This window comes from Asterias amurensis, chromosome 7 (assembly GCF_032118995.1).
Source record: "Asterias amurensis chromosome 7, ASM3211899v1".
NCBI classification, from domain to species: Eukaryota; Metazoa; Echinodermata; class Asteroidea; order Forcipulatida; family Asteriidae; genus Asterias; species Asterias amurensis.
In genome coordinates, this window is record NC_092654.1 from 12,634,895 (window position 1) to 12,652,383 (window position 17,489).

A 17,489-nucleotide genomic window follows, 5' to 3' on the forward strand; every position below is an offset into this window, starting at 1 on the left:
CACACTTTGTGTGACCCAACATTTACATGAAACAACAAATCTGTGTAATTTTGACCCTTACACTGACATGTATTAAGCACTGTATTCCTGAGTTCTGTGGAAGGATCCACAGGCAAATAACTAAAAATATAAACCAGAACTGTTTGTTTTAAAGACCTGAAATTTTTTACAGTTAAACTTTTAGGAGTTGAAAAGCTGAATAATATATAAGTAAAACCTCTCAGAATATAGTGTTTGGGAAAGCTTTTCAATAAGAAAAAACCCTAAAAATGTTACCCTTTCGAAAGAAAATATTTGAGGTCTTGAAAACAAATAGTGTGAACCTTCTAAACTGCTATACGGTTGTCAGAAATTCGTTTTTGTTTCCCAATGCGAGTACTCCACGAAGTGGTAATTATTACATACCAAATTTACTGGATGATTAGTCCATAATCAAAGCTCTTTTTTGGAACTCTTTTATCAGAATTTTGTTCATGTTCATACAAATACACTCTTAGTTTATCAACATACATTGCGCTAATAATGCAAGAGATTTTAACCTCTGAACTAAGCGAGTTGGCAACTGCTCTAAGCACTAAACTTATTAAAGTTGTATTGTCTGATCATAAACGGATTAATTCAACCAATACCTTAAATGTAACAATTTTTCTCGAATCGAAATAGCTTGTTAGAAATGTTAAATCCTATGTTGGTGTGAAATCAGCAAAATAACAAACTCGGTATCTAACAACTCACTCACAGCACACTCGTATTATAGTCTTTATCAATTGAAACCACCTCGCACTGTCAAAGACCTGCTACTATTTTATGTTATTTTCAATTACAAATACAACCATTGTTTGCCATCATATTATAAAGATCAGGCATGATAGTCTTCCTACATTAGTCTGATTTTCAATTCGTTTGCCCTTAGTAAATTCAGAGAAATTTTGTTTAAATTGCCTAAAATTGCCTAAATGTCTTATAAAGGTGTGTATATAATAGCTCAGCCCTTGTTCTCGATAACATTTTTTCCTACTTTTTTGTTCTCGAAGGACCAGATATTATGCCTGAAATATGGTATATATTTTTCAGATTCAAATTTCACAAATTGATTAAAGAGTTTTCTCAGCCATGTATTCACAAACATAGTCTTCTTGATGTTCAGAGTTTTAATCCATGTCAGTTTTGTGTTTACTTGCATGGGTTTATGATTGTTACTATCTTAACATATTTTGCATAATGACTGCCAATTATGTTGAGTTTTTGTACATCAGAAACTGCCGTACACTGGTGGTCAAAATAATGAAATTGGGGCTAAAAAATAACATTCTTGCTCCTTTAGTATTCCTAATAATTTTTTTTTAGCTCACTGAAGCAATTTAAATAGCTAAGTGTAATATAGTGGAGAAAACATCTCACAAGCTGCAAGGCTAACACACAAGAACTCTCTGGATAACCTAAAAACATGGTGCCGTTTTCAAAAGAGAAGACACATCCCAGTTGTTGTTTTATTAACTATGCAAAAGTGGATGATATTAGTTGCTTTTTAATAAACACAACTATTGAAGATACCATGGTGTTAGTTTTTTTTTTTTTACTAATGTCTATGTTTGAAGGCACTGGACACTATTGGTAATTACTCAAAATAGATGTTAACATAAAAACTATTGGTAACAAGCAATGGAGAGCTGTTGGTGGTATAAAACATTGTGAGAAACGGCTCCCTCTGAAGAAGTGCAATTTTTGAGAAAGAAGTAATTTTCCACGAATTTGATTTGAAGACCTCGGAAATAGATTTTGAGGTCCCGAAATCAAGCATCTGAAAGCACACAACTTCGTGTCGAAAGACACAGGACACCTTTGGTAATTGTCAACAATTAGTCTTCCACTTGGCGTATCTCAACATATGCATACAATAACAAATCTGTGAAATTTTGAACTCAATCGGTCGTCGGAAGTTGCGAGAGAATATTGGAAGAAAAAAACACCAGTGTCGCACAGTTAGTTATGTGCGTTCAGATGCTTCAGTTCAATTATTTTAGTCAGAAATTACTTCTTTCTCAAAAACTGCGTTACTTCAGAGGGAGCCGTTTCTCATGTTGTATACTATCAACATCTCTCCATTGCTCGTTACCAATTAAGATTTTATGCTAAAAAAAAAATTGAAGTAATTACCGATAGTGCCCAGTGCCTTTAAGAGAGGATAGGAAAGTGGGGAATTGTGTACAACTGCGTTTTCCGGGGAAAATGTTTGTTTCTTGAAAAAATCTGAACGGCGGGGCCGCGCCCCCCCCCCCCGCCCCCAACCCCAGGAATAGGCCTGGTCCGCCCATGAAACATCAGTAGCTAATTTTCTTTTTTAAAAGTTGGTGGATTTAGCGCGGATAGTCGCGTCAATGAAACTGAGAGGAAATAAAGAGAAGAAGTAGTTAGGTTGGGTGAAGTTATTGCACACTCGGCTTTTGAGACCACACCCTTCCTTTATCCCTGCGAACTAACACGGTCAAAATTTGACTCCACAAAATTATAGCTTGCCGTGTAAGTTCACGACGTACAAGGGAAATCGTGCAATTTCGAAACACATTTGTGTGGATCATTCATTGTATTATATTTGTAAAACACCTTTAAAGGCAGTGGACACTATTGGTAATCACTCAAAATAATTATTAGCATAAAACCTTTCTTGGTGACCAGTAATGGGGAGAGGTTGATGGTATAAAACATTGTGAGAAATGGCTCCCTCTGAAGTGCCATAGTTTTCGAGAAATAAGTAATTTTCCACGAATTTCATTTCGAGACCTTAAGTTTAGAACTTGAGGTCTCGAAATCAACTATCTAAACGCACACAACTTCGTGTGACAAGGGTATTTTTTCTTTCATTATTAATTATCTCGGAAGTTCGATGACCGATTGAGCTCAAATTTTCACAGGTTTGTTTGATACAACAAGTGAAAAGACTGGTCTTTGACAATTACCAATAGCTGCCTTTCAAACCATATGCATTCCATAACAAACAGTTTCGAACGCTTTTCATAGACCAACTCGCCCGATCCAAGAAAACATGTCCCTTCAAGTGTGCAACACAATTTTGCATGCACAATCATTGCGCTGCTGTAGCTCGCGTTGCTGTCGTGATCAGCAGTGCGAAGACTATACGAACCGGTATTCTAACCATGTGGCACCGACCCGGGCCTCACAGTTCCAGTGAAAAGGCCACAAAAAACGATTGGTGGACACAAATTCCTTCTTTGGCTAGCATGGAGGAGCAGTTGAGGAAAATTGACACCGGGAAGTGAGAGTAAGTTATCTTGGAATCTGTTAATTATCTTTACCTAAAAACTTCATAGACAGTGTGTCGGAAACAGACGCTCTAACCCTTGACCTACTTGATTAGATAAACAAAAGTCTTGGAAATTTATATCGGCTGATTTAAGTCCATACGATTCAATATACCCTCTAAACAGCTTCCAGTTTATAAGCATATCTACCGAAGTTGGAGTGTGGTTGCTCATACAAAAACAAATTTTGTTTTGCTACACTATTACTGTCTGAGTAATAACGGTGGACACGTTTATTGTGGTGCAATGAGAGTGGGTTCGAATCTCGGTCTTGACACTTGTGTATCGTCGAGCAAAGAGCAAGACACCGGTTCTATACGCCATTTGCACCGGTCAGCCATTTGCCACCAGAGTACATCGAATTAGCGCTAGAGGAAATTCCTCCATTCTACTACCATGCTCCATGTAGGCCTAATCATTAAATAACTCTGTATTGTCACGGTATTATGTAATGACACTTGCATTCAAGAACGGTAAAATAACAGTCACTCAAAGCAGAAAGTCGATGCTTTGCATGCACATGGGGGATCTATGCAGGTAGGCCTAGGGAATTGCTCCTTGACGTTTATTCTTGAACCTATAGACGTTGACGATAGAAGTAGATAATTTTTTTGATGAAGCCGTTTATAGGCTACAATCGGAGGTCCACATTATGTTATCATTGTCCAATTCCAATAGTAAAATGTCCAATCATGTTGGTAATTGCATGAGGTTTTGAAAATCCCGCGTGTTTTGTTGCCGTCAATTGCTATAACGCCAAATCTGTGGTTTGGGTACGTTTTGTAGGACACAAAACGCAATGTCCACAGATTGACATTAAACGTATACGGTATAGTAGAAAGCTTCCCATAAAATATGTTGTGCTGATGAGTGTGGTATCGAGTAAAGCGTAACAATGTCACGAAAATTATAGCACATATAACGTATTTACCAGTAGGTCTACTTTTAATTTGTCATTGATCCCGAAACACCCCTCCAATGTTGCTGAATGACGTGACTTCCTCACAGAGTAGTTTGATGCCAAGACCCTTTCACTTATTGTTATATAGTAGGCGTTAAAGACAGTGGGCACTATTGGTAACTGTCAAAGACCAGTCGTCTCACTTGGTGTATTATCAACATATGCGTAAAATAACAAACCTGTACAAATTTGAGCTCGATTGCTCGTCGGAGAGTGCGAGATAACTATGACAGAAAAAACACCCATTGTCACACGAAGTTGTGTGCTTTTAGATGGCTGATTTCGAGACCTCAAAATGGTAAACTTGAGGTCTCGAAATCAAATTCGTGGAAAATTACTTCCTTCCCAAAAAACGTCACTCAGAGGGAGCTGTTTCTCACATTGTTTTATACTATCAACCTCTCCCCATTACTCGTTACTAAGTTAGGTTTTATGCTAATAATTATTTTGACTAATTACCAATAGTGTCCTCTGCCTTTAACGGAAAGACAGTAAAGTGGTTCTTAATGAGTTGATTCATTTTGGATATTACTGAAGAAGTATATTATGAACGTCGTTTCTCAGAAAACCGACAGAGTAGGCCTACCTTTATCTTTGCGTTGAAAATAATGAACATAAAATGAGTAATTAGTAAAAAATTAATTAGATATCCCCGATGCAAATTTATTAGTATCTTTCAACATCTATTGGGATGGACAGGGATGGGCAAGCCTCAATATGAATCTGACCTCGGTCGACCAGAAAGGGGAGTATCTATTAGTTTATAACCACTTAGTGATGATTTTGGTACCCGGCTGTTGGTGTGCAAGTTCAGTTAAGGGAAGGTGCACGTTTGGTAATTGTCAAAGACCCGTGTTCTCACTTGGTGTATCCCATCATAAGCATAAAATAACAAGCCTGTGAAAATTTGAGCTCAATTGGTCATCGAAGTTGCGAGAAAATTATGAATGAAAAACACCCTTGTTGGACGAATGTGTGTGCTTTCAGATAGGAATAAAAGACTTAGATCTAGAAGTCTTTTATTATTTAAGTGAGAAATTACCTCTTTCTCAAATTCAGAGAGAGTCGTTTCCCACAATGTTTTATACTACCAACAGCTCACCAATGCTCGTTACCAAGTAAGTTTTTAAGTTAATATTTGTTTTGAGTAATTACCAAACGTGTACAATGTTCAAATCGCAAAAAATAAATCGTTGTGAACAATATCGGGAAGAACACAGGAGTTGCCTGAGAAGGCCTATAGTCCTGGGCCCAATTTCGTGGCTCTGCTTACCGCCGAATTCTGTGCTTACGATCACGATTCCCCGCTTACGTGCAAGCGCCGAATTTCTGCGCTTAGCCTTGTAAGCGTGAATACCTAGAATTAATGTGAAGTACGCACGCGCAGAAGCTCAAATTCGCCGCTAACCCGTGAAATACGCTTGCCGTAAGCACAGAATTCCCTGCTTCCATAAGCGCCGATTCTGTGCTTACGGTAAGCAGAGCCATGAAACTTGGCCCAGGTGTTAAGTAGCCGAATTCTCACGGGATCCTGACTCTTTTCTGTGTCAGGCTGATCCCAAGAATGCTTTCCTGGTTTGCTGGCATCACTGTCAATTTGTTAAATTTTATTATTGCTCCTCTTTTGTGCTTTTTGTGTTTTTTGTCATCTCCCCTGTAACTTTTTTGATGGTTGTAAACATCTTTGCATCGGTGTTTTTTGTCCCGTTCATGTTTATGTTTATAGTTTTTTAAATTCTGCATGTGTTTTTTTATCATTGATGCACACTGTGAGTGAATTTTCATGTTTTTAACGTAATGTGAATAATAAATTGAAATTAATTGAAATTGAATTGAATGATCCCAAAACGACATTTTGTATACGAGGCTTTTGCGTCAGTCTGAAACAGTTTCGGTTTAGTATACACAGACGCCGGGTCACCCCGCATTTGGTGTGGCACCCAGCGACCCGGAACTCGGGTCAATTCCGATCGGAAGTTGACCTGGGTCCGGGTCAACTGCGATCCGGGAGTTTTAGTGGGTGTGTATTGTGCAAGAAAATCAGCTTTTCAGTCAAATCTATACGAAATGTTTTGTTTTGGGGTAATTTTTGACAACATTTTATTTTATCTTTGGAGGCTGCCGTGGCTGTATTTTACAGATTTGTTTGTTTCATAAACCCCAATTTTGTGTATTACAAAGAGTGGCCTGTGGGGTTTAATTCACACAGCTTAGTTCATGTTACAAGCCCCATCTATCGATGGCCGTTTATTGACTGTTGTCACGCTCTCAATATGTGTAAGGCAAATCGGAAACGTGTAATGTTGCCTGAAGTGCCCCCTAATGCAAACTATGATCGCCAAAATGGCGCGCATAACCAATATTGTTGTCATTGATGACGTCAGGTGAATTGGACCAACAGAGCATTCATAGACAAAAAGAGAGAAAAAGTTGGCCATCATGCCTCATAAACAGACCGTAGATTATTATTTACAGTTGAAAGCATTTTTGCAATATATTTAAACCCATAAATGTTTCGTTTTTCATAGAAATTGTTTTCATACCAATAATGTTTTGCATGGCGCCATTTACATTATTGTAAATGGTTGAGGGGTTTTGCAAAATGATCGCCCGAACCCTTGATCAAAAAGAGCTTAAAATTAAGTCTGGAATACATCCTTTTTAAACAAGTTGCTGAAATATAAGTACTTACCTAACTTTTCCTTTACACCTTATAAATGTAAATGTAAAATATTCAGTGTTTCAACTTCGATAACATAATTTTGCACCATCCCTCTACTCTTAAAGAAGGTCCTGCAATGTTTCTGTCTAAAATACATCCACCAACGGAAGAATTTTTGTAATCATAGTGCCGGTTTGTGTTCTTCTTCTTTTGTTCTCGGTTTGACAATTCTAAAGAGTTGGGCTTTGAACACAGCACAAAAACCAGCAGAAACATATCTCGTTATTTTTGGGCTATAGAGCTGCGTTTGCTTAAAGGGAAGGTACACGTTTGGTAATTACTCAAAACAAATATTAACTTAAAAAGTGACTTGGTAACGAGCATTGGGGAGCTGTTGATAGTATAAAACATTGTGGGAAACGACGCCCTCTGAAGGGATGTAGTTTTTGAGAAAGAAGTAATTTCTCACTCAAATACTAAAAGAGTTCTAGCTAGAAGTCTTTTATTCATATCTGAAAGCACACAAATTCGTCCAAATGGGTGTTTTTTCTTTCATCATTTTCTCGCAACTCCGATGTCCAATTGAGCCCAAATTTTCACAGGTTTGTTATTTTATGGTTGTGATGGGATACACCAAGTGAGAACACTAGTATTTGACAATTACCAAACGTACCTTCCCTTTAAAGGGTCCATGTCCTTTTTGTAGGACAAAAACCACAATGTCCACAGAATTACACTAAACTTACACAGTTTGGAGATAATGATAGTAGAAAGCTTCCCTGAAAATATTACCTGCTGAGGTGCTGTAGTTTTTGAGAAAATAATTTTCGTCTCTGTGATCATGAGACGAACATTATTTTAGCATGTAAAAATGTACTTTCATGACATTGTTTTACTTGTTTCTGAAAAACTACAGCACCTCAGCATCTAATATTTTAAGGTATGGCTAAGGTAAGTTTAAAGTCACCTGGAAGTGGTTTTTTTTTTCAAAATAAAGCTTTTGTCACTAATATATGTGTTTTGATGAGTGGAATGTGAATAAACAGTTAACTAAGGTCTTAAAAAATCAGTTCTTATGTTATTTACAAATTTAAGAGTAGACCCCGACCCGAGAGGGTGCTGTTCGTGACGTCAATCGAGGCAGACTTTGCCTGTAATGCGTAGAGTAAACACAATTGCAAAGTACATGTACGGACCAAGTCGTGAGTTTGTACGTTAAAAAAAAAAATGCCGACCAGGTGAATTGCTGCTGAATGCAAAAAAAACACTTTTGAAATGTACCAACTCACGACTTGGACGAACATGTACTTTGCACGTGAGTTTACTATACGCATTGCAGGCAAAGTCTGCCTCGATTGACGTCACAAAAGGGGTAGGCGGAGTCAGCCCCCAAACAACTTTATATATTTTTTAAACATATAAATCGTGACAAACAATTACTACAAAAATTGTTTTATTGTTCGTAAGCATATATTCTTATGTTTGAAAGATTTTATTTTTGTATTTCCAGGTGACTTTAATGTAAATGCGTGGACATTGTGGATTGTGTTACAAAAAGTACCCAACTCCTTTAATACGTTAGCAGAAACAAACTCGTTATCAGCGCACGTGCTTACATAATTAGCAAGAAAGATAGGCGGTAAATTTGCGCGTTGACCATGGATAGCGTGTTACTTCAGTCACTTGCTTTACATAATTGCGCAGGGCCCAACTTAATAGAACTGTTTAAAGGATTTGGGTACTTTTTCAAAATGTCCATAGATTTACATTAAACTAACAGGGTTTGAAGATAATGATAGTAAAAAGCTTCCCTTCAAATATTACTTACTGAGATGCTGTATTTTTTGAGAAATGAGGAAAACAATGTCATGAAAATACGTTTGTAAATACTTAAAATAATTTTGGTCTCATGAGACCAAAACTATTTTCATGACATTGTTTTATTACTCATTTCCCAATAACTACGGCACCTCAGCACGTAATATTTTCAGGCAAGCTTTCTACTATAATTATCTTCAAACTGTGTAAGTTTAGTGTAAATCTGTGGACATTGTGTTTTTTGTTCTACAAAAAGTACACACATGAAAGCACATGGGCACATGGACCAATATCATAGAGCTGCTTTAAAAGAACATCAACTAACAGAAACAAAGTTTTGCTCGCCATAATGAGGTTACCAGTCAATCTACCATGTTGCATGTACAATTTGTGACTGGTAATCTTGTCATATCTCCTTAGCAGTCAATGTCTGCTCAAGCACCTTGGTGAAATTTGGCCCTGTGGTTTTACCATAAATTTGCCACAAAGTTGAAATAAACACACACATTTTTTTATGGTTGAAGGCTCTTTATTTTTTGAAAACCAGTTGATTTTGACACATCCAAACCTTTTAAGAATAATTTCAATCACAATACACTACTTTACTTTTCTTTACAAAAACCCAACTACATTACAAACTCTCAAAACCATCCTTAAAGGGACATGTTGCCTTGGATGGAGCGAGTCGGTCTATGAAAAGCATTTGAAAACGTTTGTTATGAAATGCATGGTTATAGAAGGATGTTTCAAAAGTAGAATACAATGATCCACACAAATATGCCACAAAATTGCTCAGCTTTTATTTTGCGAACTAACACATTAGGCCTTTTTGTGGAGTGACAAAATTTTACTCCACAAAATGGCGTGCCATGTTAATTCACGATGTAAAAAGAAAACCATCCCAATGCAAGACATAGTTGTGTGGTCATTATATTTATCTTCAAGTACGCGCTAATCCTCCAATCAGATTGGCAGAATGGAGTGGTGATAAAAACCTATATTGCACGGCTAATATCACTACCATGCGTCTTGTGTGTTCTATGTCACGCGCTAAGTTTGCTTGAAGATAAATACGTTATCACACGCGCGCTCGTGGAAATACGGAAAATATAGCGCGTCTGCGTCCCATATCCAACTCGGCCTTCGGCCTTCGGCCTCGTTGGATATGGGACGCAGAAGCGCTATATTTTTCCGTATTCCACTCGCGCTTGTGTGATTACTTATAATATAAACACCTTTCTATAACCGTAACCATTTTCACGGGTGGCATTTTATAACGAACGGTTTCAAACGCTTTTCGAAGACTAATTAGCCCGATTCAAGTCAACGTGTCCTGTTAAAAAGGAAAACAAATAAATAATGAGATCTACCTCTAGTGCTGGCACCTTTAAGGTTACGAAAGTGTTTTGAAACAAATATTCTGAAAGTTTACTTTTACTAAACCAAGACCGCTTTCCACACACTGTGTTTTCTTGATGTCGCTTTGAATAAAGTCTATTACAAACGTTGCTCTATTGTTGAAATCAACAGTGCATCATACATTTTTAAAGATGCTGGATCTATTCATTTGGCCGATTTGTGCCGAAAAGATTTCGAGCCGGGTTTTTTTTCCAGAGAAAGTTAAATATTGCACGAAAACATCCACAAGTGTGGAGTTAGAATGAATTATTGCACGTTACAGTACAGTCATTTTTGTGCGTGTGCGACAATTCTTGTTTGATGTATATTTTTTAGTTTTGAAACAACGCCATCTGTCTAAATTTAATCAGAGACAAAAAAATAATACAAAACTCATTTCCCCAAAAATCGGACCAAGAATCCTTTTTGGATATGGTGGACACTATAGGAGTGTACTGTGTGGTTTGGGTATGTACAGACAAATGTATCCAAACCTAATAGTGATGTAGTATTGTGTCCACCATGCTTCAAAATGGCGGCTTATTACTTAACCCCGTATCACAATTGCATAACTGCACTAAAAAGAAATATCAATGCATAGGCGAAAATGTATAGTTGCGCAATAAACACATTACGTAACAACACAAGCCTAAAGCCCGGTGCATACTCCCTGCGAACGCGAGAATGCGATACGTATTTTGACGTCATAAATAGCAACAAATAATTCGGAGGAGTAGAGAAACGCCCGTGCTTTTTAGTACCGTGATTGTTTTGTACAAAATAATAAATATGTCCCTTTTAAAGATACATTTCCCATTGAGGCATTTTACTTTAAGGTTGCACTTTAAGGAATGTTGTTCTTGTTTTCGTTAGGGTTGTTTTTACTGGCCATATTGTTTGATAAAACATGATTTTCTAGTCTCGTAGTTATTATGATAAAATATCATATGCATTTTTTTTTTTACAGTCACTGACATTTCCCGTTGAACTTTTTCACTTTAATGATGCACTTTGAAATGTTGTTTTTGTTTTTGGTTATTGATTACCTTTGGTTAGGTTTTTTTTTTTTACTGGCCATATTGTTTGATAAAACAGACTTTTCCTGGTGCTAGTAACTCGCAGCACAGCTGCAGCAAGTTTCTATCGCAATCCACTCCCACTTGTAACCTCCTACGGTGTCGTCTTCAACGTAAGCAATCGTCCACGACGAACGGGATTTACACTCGGACGTTATTCTGTAGTGGGTCGGGGAGCAGAACAATGAAAAAGAACAGCAATTGGTGTGTTATTTAAACAAAATTAGCGTAAAGACTAGCAGCTTTGTCGTCTGAGGTTGAGTTTGACGCTATTTTGTATCGGGCAAGTCTCTTAAAGGCAGTGGACACTATTGGTAATTACTCAAAATAATTATCCTCATAAAACCTTCGCTCTCTGAAGTGACGTATAGTTTTCGAGAAAAAAGTAATTTTCAACGAATTTGATTTCGAGACCTCAAATTCTAAAATTGAGGTCTCGAAATCAAGCATCAGAAAGCACAAAGTGTTTTTTCTTTCATTATTATCTCGCAAGTTCTATGACCGATTGAGCTCAAATTTTCACAGGTTTGTTATTTTATGCAAATGTTGAGATACACCAACTGTAATGACTAGTCTTTGACAATTACCAATAGTGTCCACTGTCTTTGAATGCACTGGACACCGTCCTTGCTGGGATATGTCAAAGACCAGTGTTCCCACTTGGTTGCAAAAAGTTGCAAAGAAAACAATGAGGTTTTTATTCTAACAATTATGTTGAATTATTACCAGTAGTGTACGGTGAAAATTACTTATAATATTTGAATTGAATTCGAGACCTCAGCTGAGATCTAGAATTCAAACATCCTGAAAGCACACTTGTGCGACGAGGGTGTTTTTCTGCCATTATTCTCTCGCAACTTCGGCAACCAATTGAGTTCAAATTTTCACAGGTTTGCTATTTTATGCATAATATGTTGAGATACATCGAGTGAGAAGGCTGGTCTTTGGCATTCACCAAAGGTGCCTTGCACTCTAAAACATTCAGAGTCAGAGTTTATCCAGATCCTGAGGGGTCTGGCCCATTTCTGGAATCTGAGTCATTATAACCTCAGAAAGAGATCAATCTTACACCAGAATACGAGTTAAAAACCCATGCTTTAATTACTTTCCGGGTCATTACTCGTTTTCAATTTATAAAGGGTGTATGAGAAGGTATGTTTAATTTAGAAAAGCAGAATTATCTTGACAATACACCCCCATCCTCCCCTATGTCTAATCGAAACACTTCATCCCCGGGGTGCATGTTGCGCATGCCTGCCTGATAAGCGACCTTTCGAAACAATTTACCTCTATCAACAGCTTTATAGAAACAGTTTTGATTGACAATAAAAGTGAAATAGACTTGTAAAGAATACAAATGCCGTTGCGTGGGTCTCATTTTCAAAAGATTTGGTAAACTGAGCATTGTTTTGTTTTTAAAAGATGCATCAACAAAAAATAATCTTCAGAAAATTTTGTTGGTAACTAATACAGCGTGCAGTGTTATTCAATTCAATTCAGTTCAACAACAACAAAATGTTTGAAAATTTAAAAACAACTTTTTAAAATAACAACTTGGGCAACACTGCAAATAAAGACACTGGACACTATTGGAAATTGGTGTATCTCAACTTGGTGTATCTCAACATATGCATTAAATAACAAACCTGTGAAACTTTGAGCTCAATTGGTCGTCGAATGTGCTAGATAATAATGAAAGAAAAAACACCCTTGTCACAGTAAGTTGTGTGCGATCAGATGCTTGATATCGAGACCTTAAAATGCAATTCTGAGGTCTGGAAATCAAACTCGTGGAAAACTACATCACTTCAGAGGGAGCCGTTTCTCACAATGTTTTTTTACTACCAACCTCTCCCTTTTACTTGTTACCAAGTAAGGTTTTATGCTAATAATTATTTTGAGTAATTACAAAGAGTAATAGAGATACACCACTGCCTTTAAAGAAACAAGGGCATGGGATCAACCAACCAAAATGATATTTTGCATTTTTGGTACACTTTTGAGTGACGTACCTGATTGACATGTGGTTGCACCTTTCTCCATTATTGCGACACTTTGTGACATAAAAATGCTGGTCGGGATGGAGGTTGACGACCTGGTGAGTTCGTGTGATTCCTTGGACCTCCTCCTGCCAGCCACTATCGCTGGCGCATATCTCAGTCAGGCGCCCACTGGCTGTTCTCTTCTCCTATACAGAGACAGACATAAGAAGAAAGGGAAGAATAAGAAACTAGACATTGAGAGTCTGTCTTGACACAAACTTTAGCTGTTCTCTTCTCCTATACAGAGGTAATCATTAAAAGAAAAGAAGGGGAAGAAAAGAAACTAGACATTGAGAGTTTGTCTTGACAAAAACTCTAGCTGTCCTCTTATTCATATTTTATGGAGGCTATCATTACAAGAAACGAAAGAGAAGAAAAATGAACTAGTAGTTGAGAGTTTGTCTTGACACAAACTCTAGGTGCTCGTTAACAGCTGACGAAAATGTGTTTGCAAATTTAACACAGATTTAACACAGTAAATAATTTTAAATTTGATTGGGGTTTGCACCTCAATGTTTGACTTCAATTCTTAACGTTTTGAAAACCTACAAACAGGGACAAATTTACGTTTGGCCCAGTAGTTCCCCCCCCATAATACACTTCAACTTCTGAGGTAAAAGGTTGCACAGGATGGAATCGATACTTTACTATCATCGTGTGATAACAAAGTAACTCGCATTTTGTCATCATTTTGTTGTACCACCGTCATGTTGTTGTGGTTGGTCCCGATTTGTAAGCTATTAGGGGAGAATAATTGCTCTGCTCTATTAAAGGCAGTGGACACTATTGGTAATTACTCAAAATAACTATCGGTGAGATACACCAAGACTGGATTGTGACAATTGCCAATAGTGTCCAGAGTCTTGAATGTAAAAGAGTGAAACATTCACTCTCTTGTCCGAGTGGTGTCAATTTCGCGAATTGAGAGTGAAATTTAATCTATGTTTTTCACTCTCTTTATGTAAAAGAGTGAAAAAACACTCATTTTGGCCGCCATACCACTATTGGAAAGAGCCTCATAGCGGACAACTCTTTTTGAAAAACGGGTAGCCTACTTTCAACTTTTTGAGTGAAGGTCGTTCCAATTTCACTCAAAAAGAGTGACACGGGTTAACTTTCACTCTGAAAAGAGCGAACTGGCACCATACTCGGACAAGCGAGTGAAAGTTTCACTCTTTTACATTAAGGAGTAGAGCTCTGCTTGGAATCTCTATACATTTTAAATCCACGATCTGGATTAATGGAAAATGATTCTGTTATGGAGCCTATACCCTTCATCAAGGGGATTTGATTTATCCGCAATTTCCGTAGCAATTTGTACTTCCTTGTTGGCGAGTGTTGTATTCACAGGGATTCAAACTGGGGGGGGGGGGCTCTCTCTAGTTCATGATTTCTCAACAGTAATTTCATCCGATCTTATTCCAGAAGATCTAGAGAAGAAAATAGGAAATTGCCAAGTTGACCTTTCTTCGCAAACACCATCACATTCATTTTGATAAAAGTATATTTTCGGCACGGTATGAACAGTGGCTCCCGAATCCCGCAAGATCTGCAAACTGGCCAGAATCTCTTGGGCAATCAGAAATCAAACCACCGTAAAACATGCAGATCGAAAACACCACAAATAAAAAAAAACAAAAAAAAAAACTGTAATCTGTGTATAGGCCGCTGTTCGGTTAAGACAGTCAAACCTTTGGGTTAACTCACATTTATAGTTATAGTTATAAGCACGTTTTAATTTATTAGAAATGTTATGACAAAATATACTGTTTGTCAGACACTTATTATGAAGAGTTTTGTAGATTTTGCATTATTTTGACCATGACATGAATCCCCCCTCGCTGTTAAAGGCAGTGTACACTATTAGTAATTGTCAAAGACTCACAGTTGGTATCTCAACATCAGCATAAAATAACAAACCTGTGAAAATGTGAACTTAATCGGTCATCGAACTTGCAAGATAATAATGTAAGAAAAAACACCCTTGTCACACGAAGTTATGTGCGCTTAGATGGTTGATTTCGAGACCTCAAGTTTAGCGAGACCTCAAGTTCTAAACTCGAGGTCTTTAAATCAAATTCGTGGAAAATTACTTCTTTCTCGAAAAACTATGGCATTTCTGAGGGAGCCGTTTCTCACAATGTTTTGTACCATCAATCTCTCCCCATTACTCGTCACCAAGAAAGGTTTTATGCTAATAATTATTTTGAGTAATTACCAATAGTGTCCACTGCCTTTAATGAAGATTAATCGTATGATGTGGTTTAATCTATAGGTAGTTTCAAGCGTTAAATTATTGAGAGAGAAAAAAGGAATACCACAGAGCAATGCTTTCAGAAGAAGCGCGGTTTTGTGTGATTTTCTTTTACTCGTTTCTCAAAAACTAAATCACCTTTTCAGAAAGTCATATTTGAGGGAAGCTTGTTTCTACCATCATCATCTTTAAGCCGTGTAAGTTTAATGTAAATCTGTGGACTTTTGTGTCTTGTGTCGTACAAAAAGTAGCCAAATCCATTAACTGCCCATTGATTTGATGACAATCACTGTATCGAAAGAACAACAATATGATCTTTTCAAAAATTCACTTTAATTTTTTAAATAATATGGCGTTTCCGGTCAATTTCAGCGAACAATAAAGTCTTACTGACATTCAAAATCCACGAATGTTTTCCCCGAATTAATTCACAATTTTTCGCGTTATTTCAAAATCAAATTCGTTTCGTATGCTTTCTTTCTTCCCAATACAGGTTCATTTCAATTCATTTAAAATTATTGTTTTTTCGTTCTCTTTTTTTCTTTTGCATTTTTTAGTGGAATACGAATGCCTACCTTCAGCTCCACTGAGTTTCTGCATTTCTATGTTTTCTTTCTTGTAGCCCTTTACCTATAGTGGCTTTTAGCCTCGTTTTGGGCGAATTGCATAAAAAAAAACTCACTAAATTTGTTTCTGTTGTTCTCTCTGTCCTCAGATTGCTTTGTTCTCCGGATCGCTTTGTTCTTGCTTTGTACAAGCCCGTGCTCGTCAGTAGATATTCACCGAGTGGATGACGGTGTGGATGACGTCATCGTCATCGATGGAATGGATTGTGAGTATTGTAACTGACAAATTGTGTTTGTTTGTTTTGTGTTTTTGTTTGTTTGTCTGTTGTTTGTTGTTTTGTTTGTATTCTTTTTAATTTTATTTTGTATTTATTTATAGACGATCTTTCGGTGAAGAAAACTTGGCAAAGCTCCAAACAGGGAATGTAAACACCAAGCTCGTAACGTTGGTTTATCTTCTGTTTGGTATTTTTAGACTACACACGATCGCGGGCGTCTTACAGATTCTCATTAACATCAACCTTCTTTGATATATTATTCGTGGAGTTTTGGGAGCATTATAAAATATTAGCTGTAAAAATCAAACAGGCGCGAACGGTAAACAAAAATGATAGATGTGGTGTTTATAAAGTTGCCTTTACACACACACAATTTGCACCTGTTTTGTTTGACCCCCGCATTGACGTCATAATGTTTGATGAAAATAGATAGAAATTGCACAAATAAAGAATTTGTAACTCTGTAATTAGACGACAATACTTTTCTAGTCATCATGAAGTCAGCCTCGAACCCACAACCGTGTGATTGCACTTCCTGCAGTCTAACCACTGGACCACGGTGACACAGTGTGCCCGATTTCATAAAGCTGCATAAAATTCTGCTAACCAAATATTTTGTCTTAGCGAGAAATGACCGAAGTACCAGTATCAGCAAAAGTAACTGTATGGCATTCTGGCTGGTAATCTATTTTTTTTTTTTTTTTTTACTAAGATACAGTATGTTCGTGCTGAGCAAGTTTTTGTGCTACCAGACTTTAAAAAATTGGGCCAAGATGTTGAACGATGGAGGGATTTTTATTTGTTATTCTCACCCGATTGTCGGGGTAGTCTTCTGAACTTTCAGGCCAGTATTTGGCAAAGTCAGGTTTGGTCTTGCTGAAGGCTATCCGATTGTTGTTCAGTGCCGGATGTTTCAGGATCTCATCATAGAAGCCGGTGATCTTCTCATGTAAAATCTCCCCTTGTCTTTTGCTGAGCTCGATGTGGCCCTCCGACTGTATCTCGCCGATTAGCTTCACTGCAAGATCTGTCAAGAAATTAAAACTTCCTTTGTGTATAGCAGTTCTTCTATGGGGTTGCAGAGTGCATGTTAGGCGAGTAGGTTTTAAGCCAG

At 37.3% G+C, this 17,489-nt stretch overlaps 2 protein-coding genes across 5 annotated transcripts in view; one reads left to right on the forward strand and one right to left on the reverse strand.

Annotated features, from left to right (window-relative positions):
* The first annotated feature begins 2,893 nt into the window (after nucleotides 1-2,893).
* The window catches only part of LOC139940085 (guanine nucleotide exchange factor for Rab-3A-like), an 82,920-nt gene continuing 68,324 nt past the window's right edge, over nucleotides 2,894-17,489 (forward strand). For 2 of the 3 annotated variants that reach the window (XM_071936323.1, XM_071936321.1), the window contains exon 1: nucleotides 2,894-3,280. The gene's annotated coding sequence lies outside the window, so the exon portion shown is untranslated. Of the gene's footprint in view, nucleotides 3,281-16,263; nucleotides 16,364-17,489 lie in introns of those variants that run through there. The other variant, XM_071936322.1, reaches the window with a different exon arrangement.
* LOC139940086 (uncharacterized) overlaps nucleotides 9,329-17,489 on the reverse strand; it is a 30,990-nt gene continuing 22,829 nt past the window's right edge. For both annotated transcript variants that reach the window (XM_071936325.1, XM_071936326.1), the window contains exons 4-6: nucleotides 17,188-17,402; nucleotides 13,248-13,423; nucleotides 9,329-11,394 (exon numbers count right to left, since the gene is read on the reverse strand). In XM_071936325.1, the coding sequence (XP_071792426.1) occupies nucleotides 11,268-11,394; nucleotides 13,248-13,423; nucleotides 17,188-17,402 (518 nt within the window). In that variant the 3' untranslated portion in view covers nucleotides 9,329-11,267. The remainder of the gene's footprint in view (nucleotides 11,395-13,247; nucleotides 13,424-17,187; nucleotides 17,403-17,489) is intronic.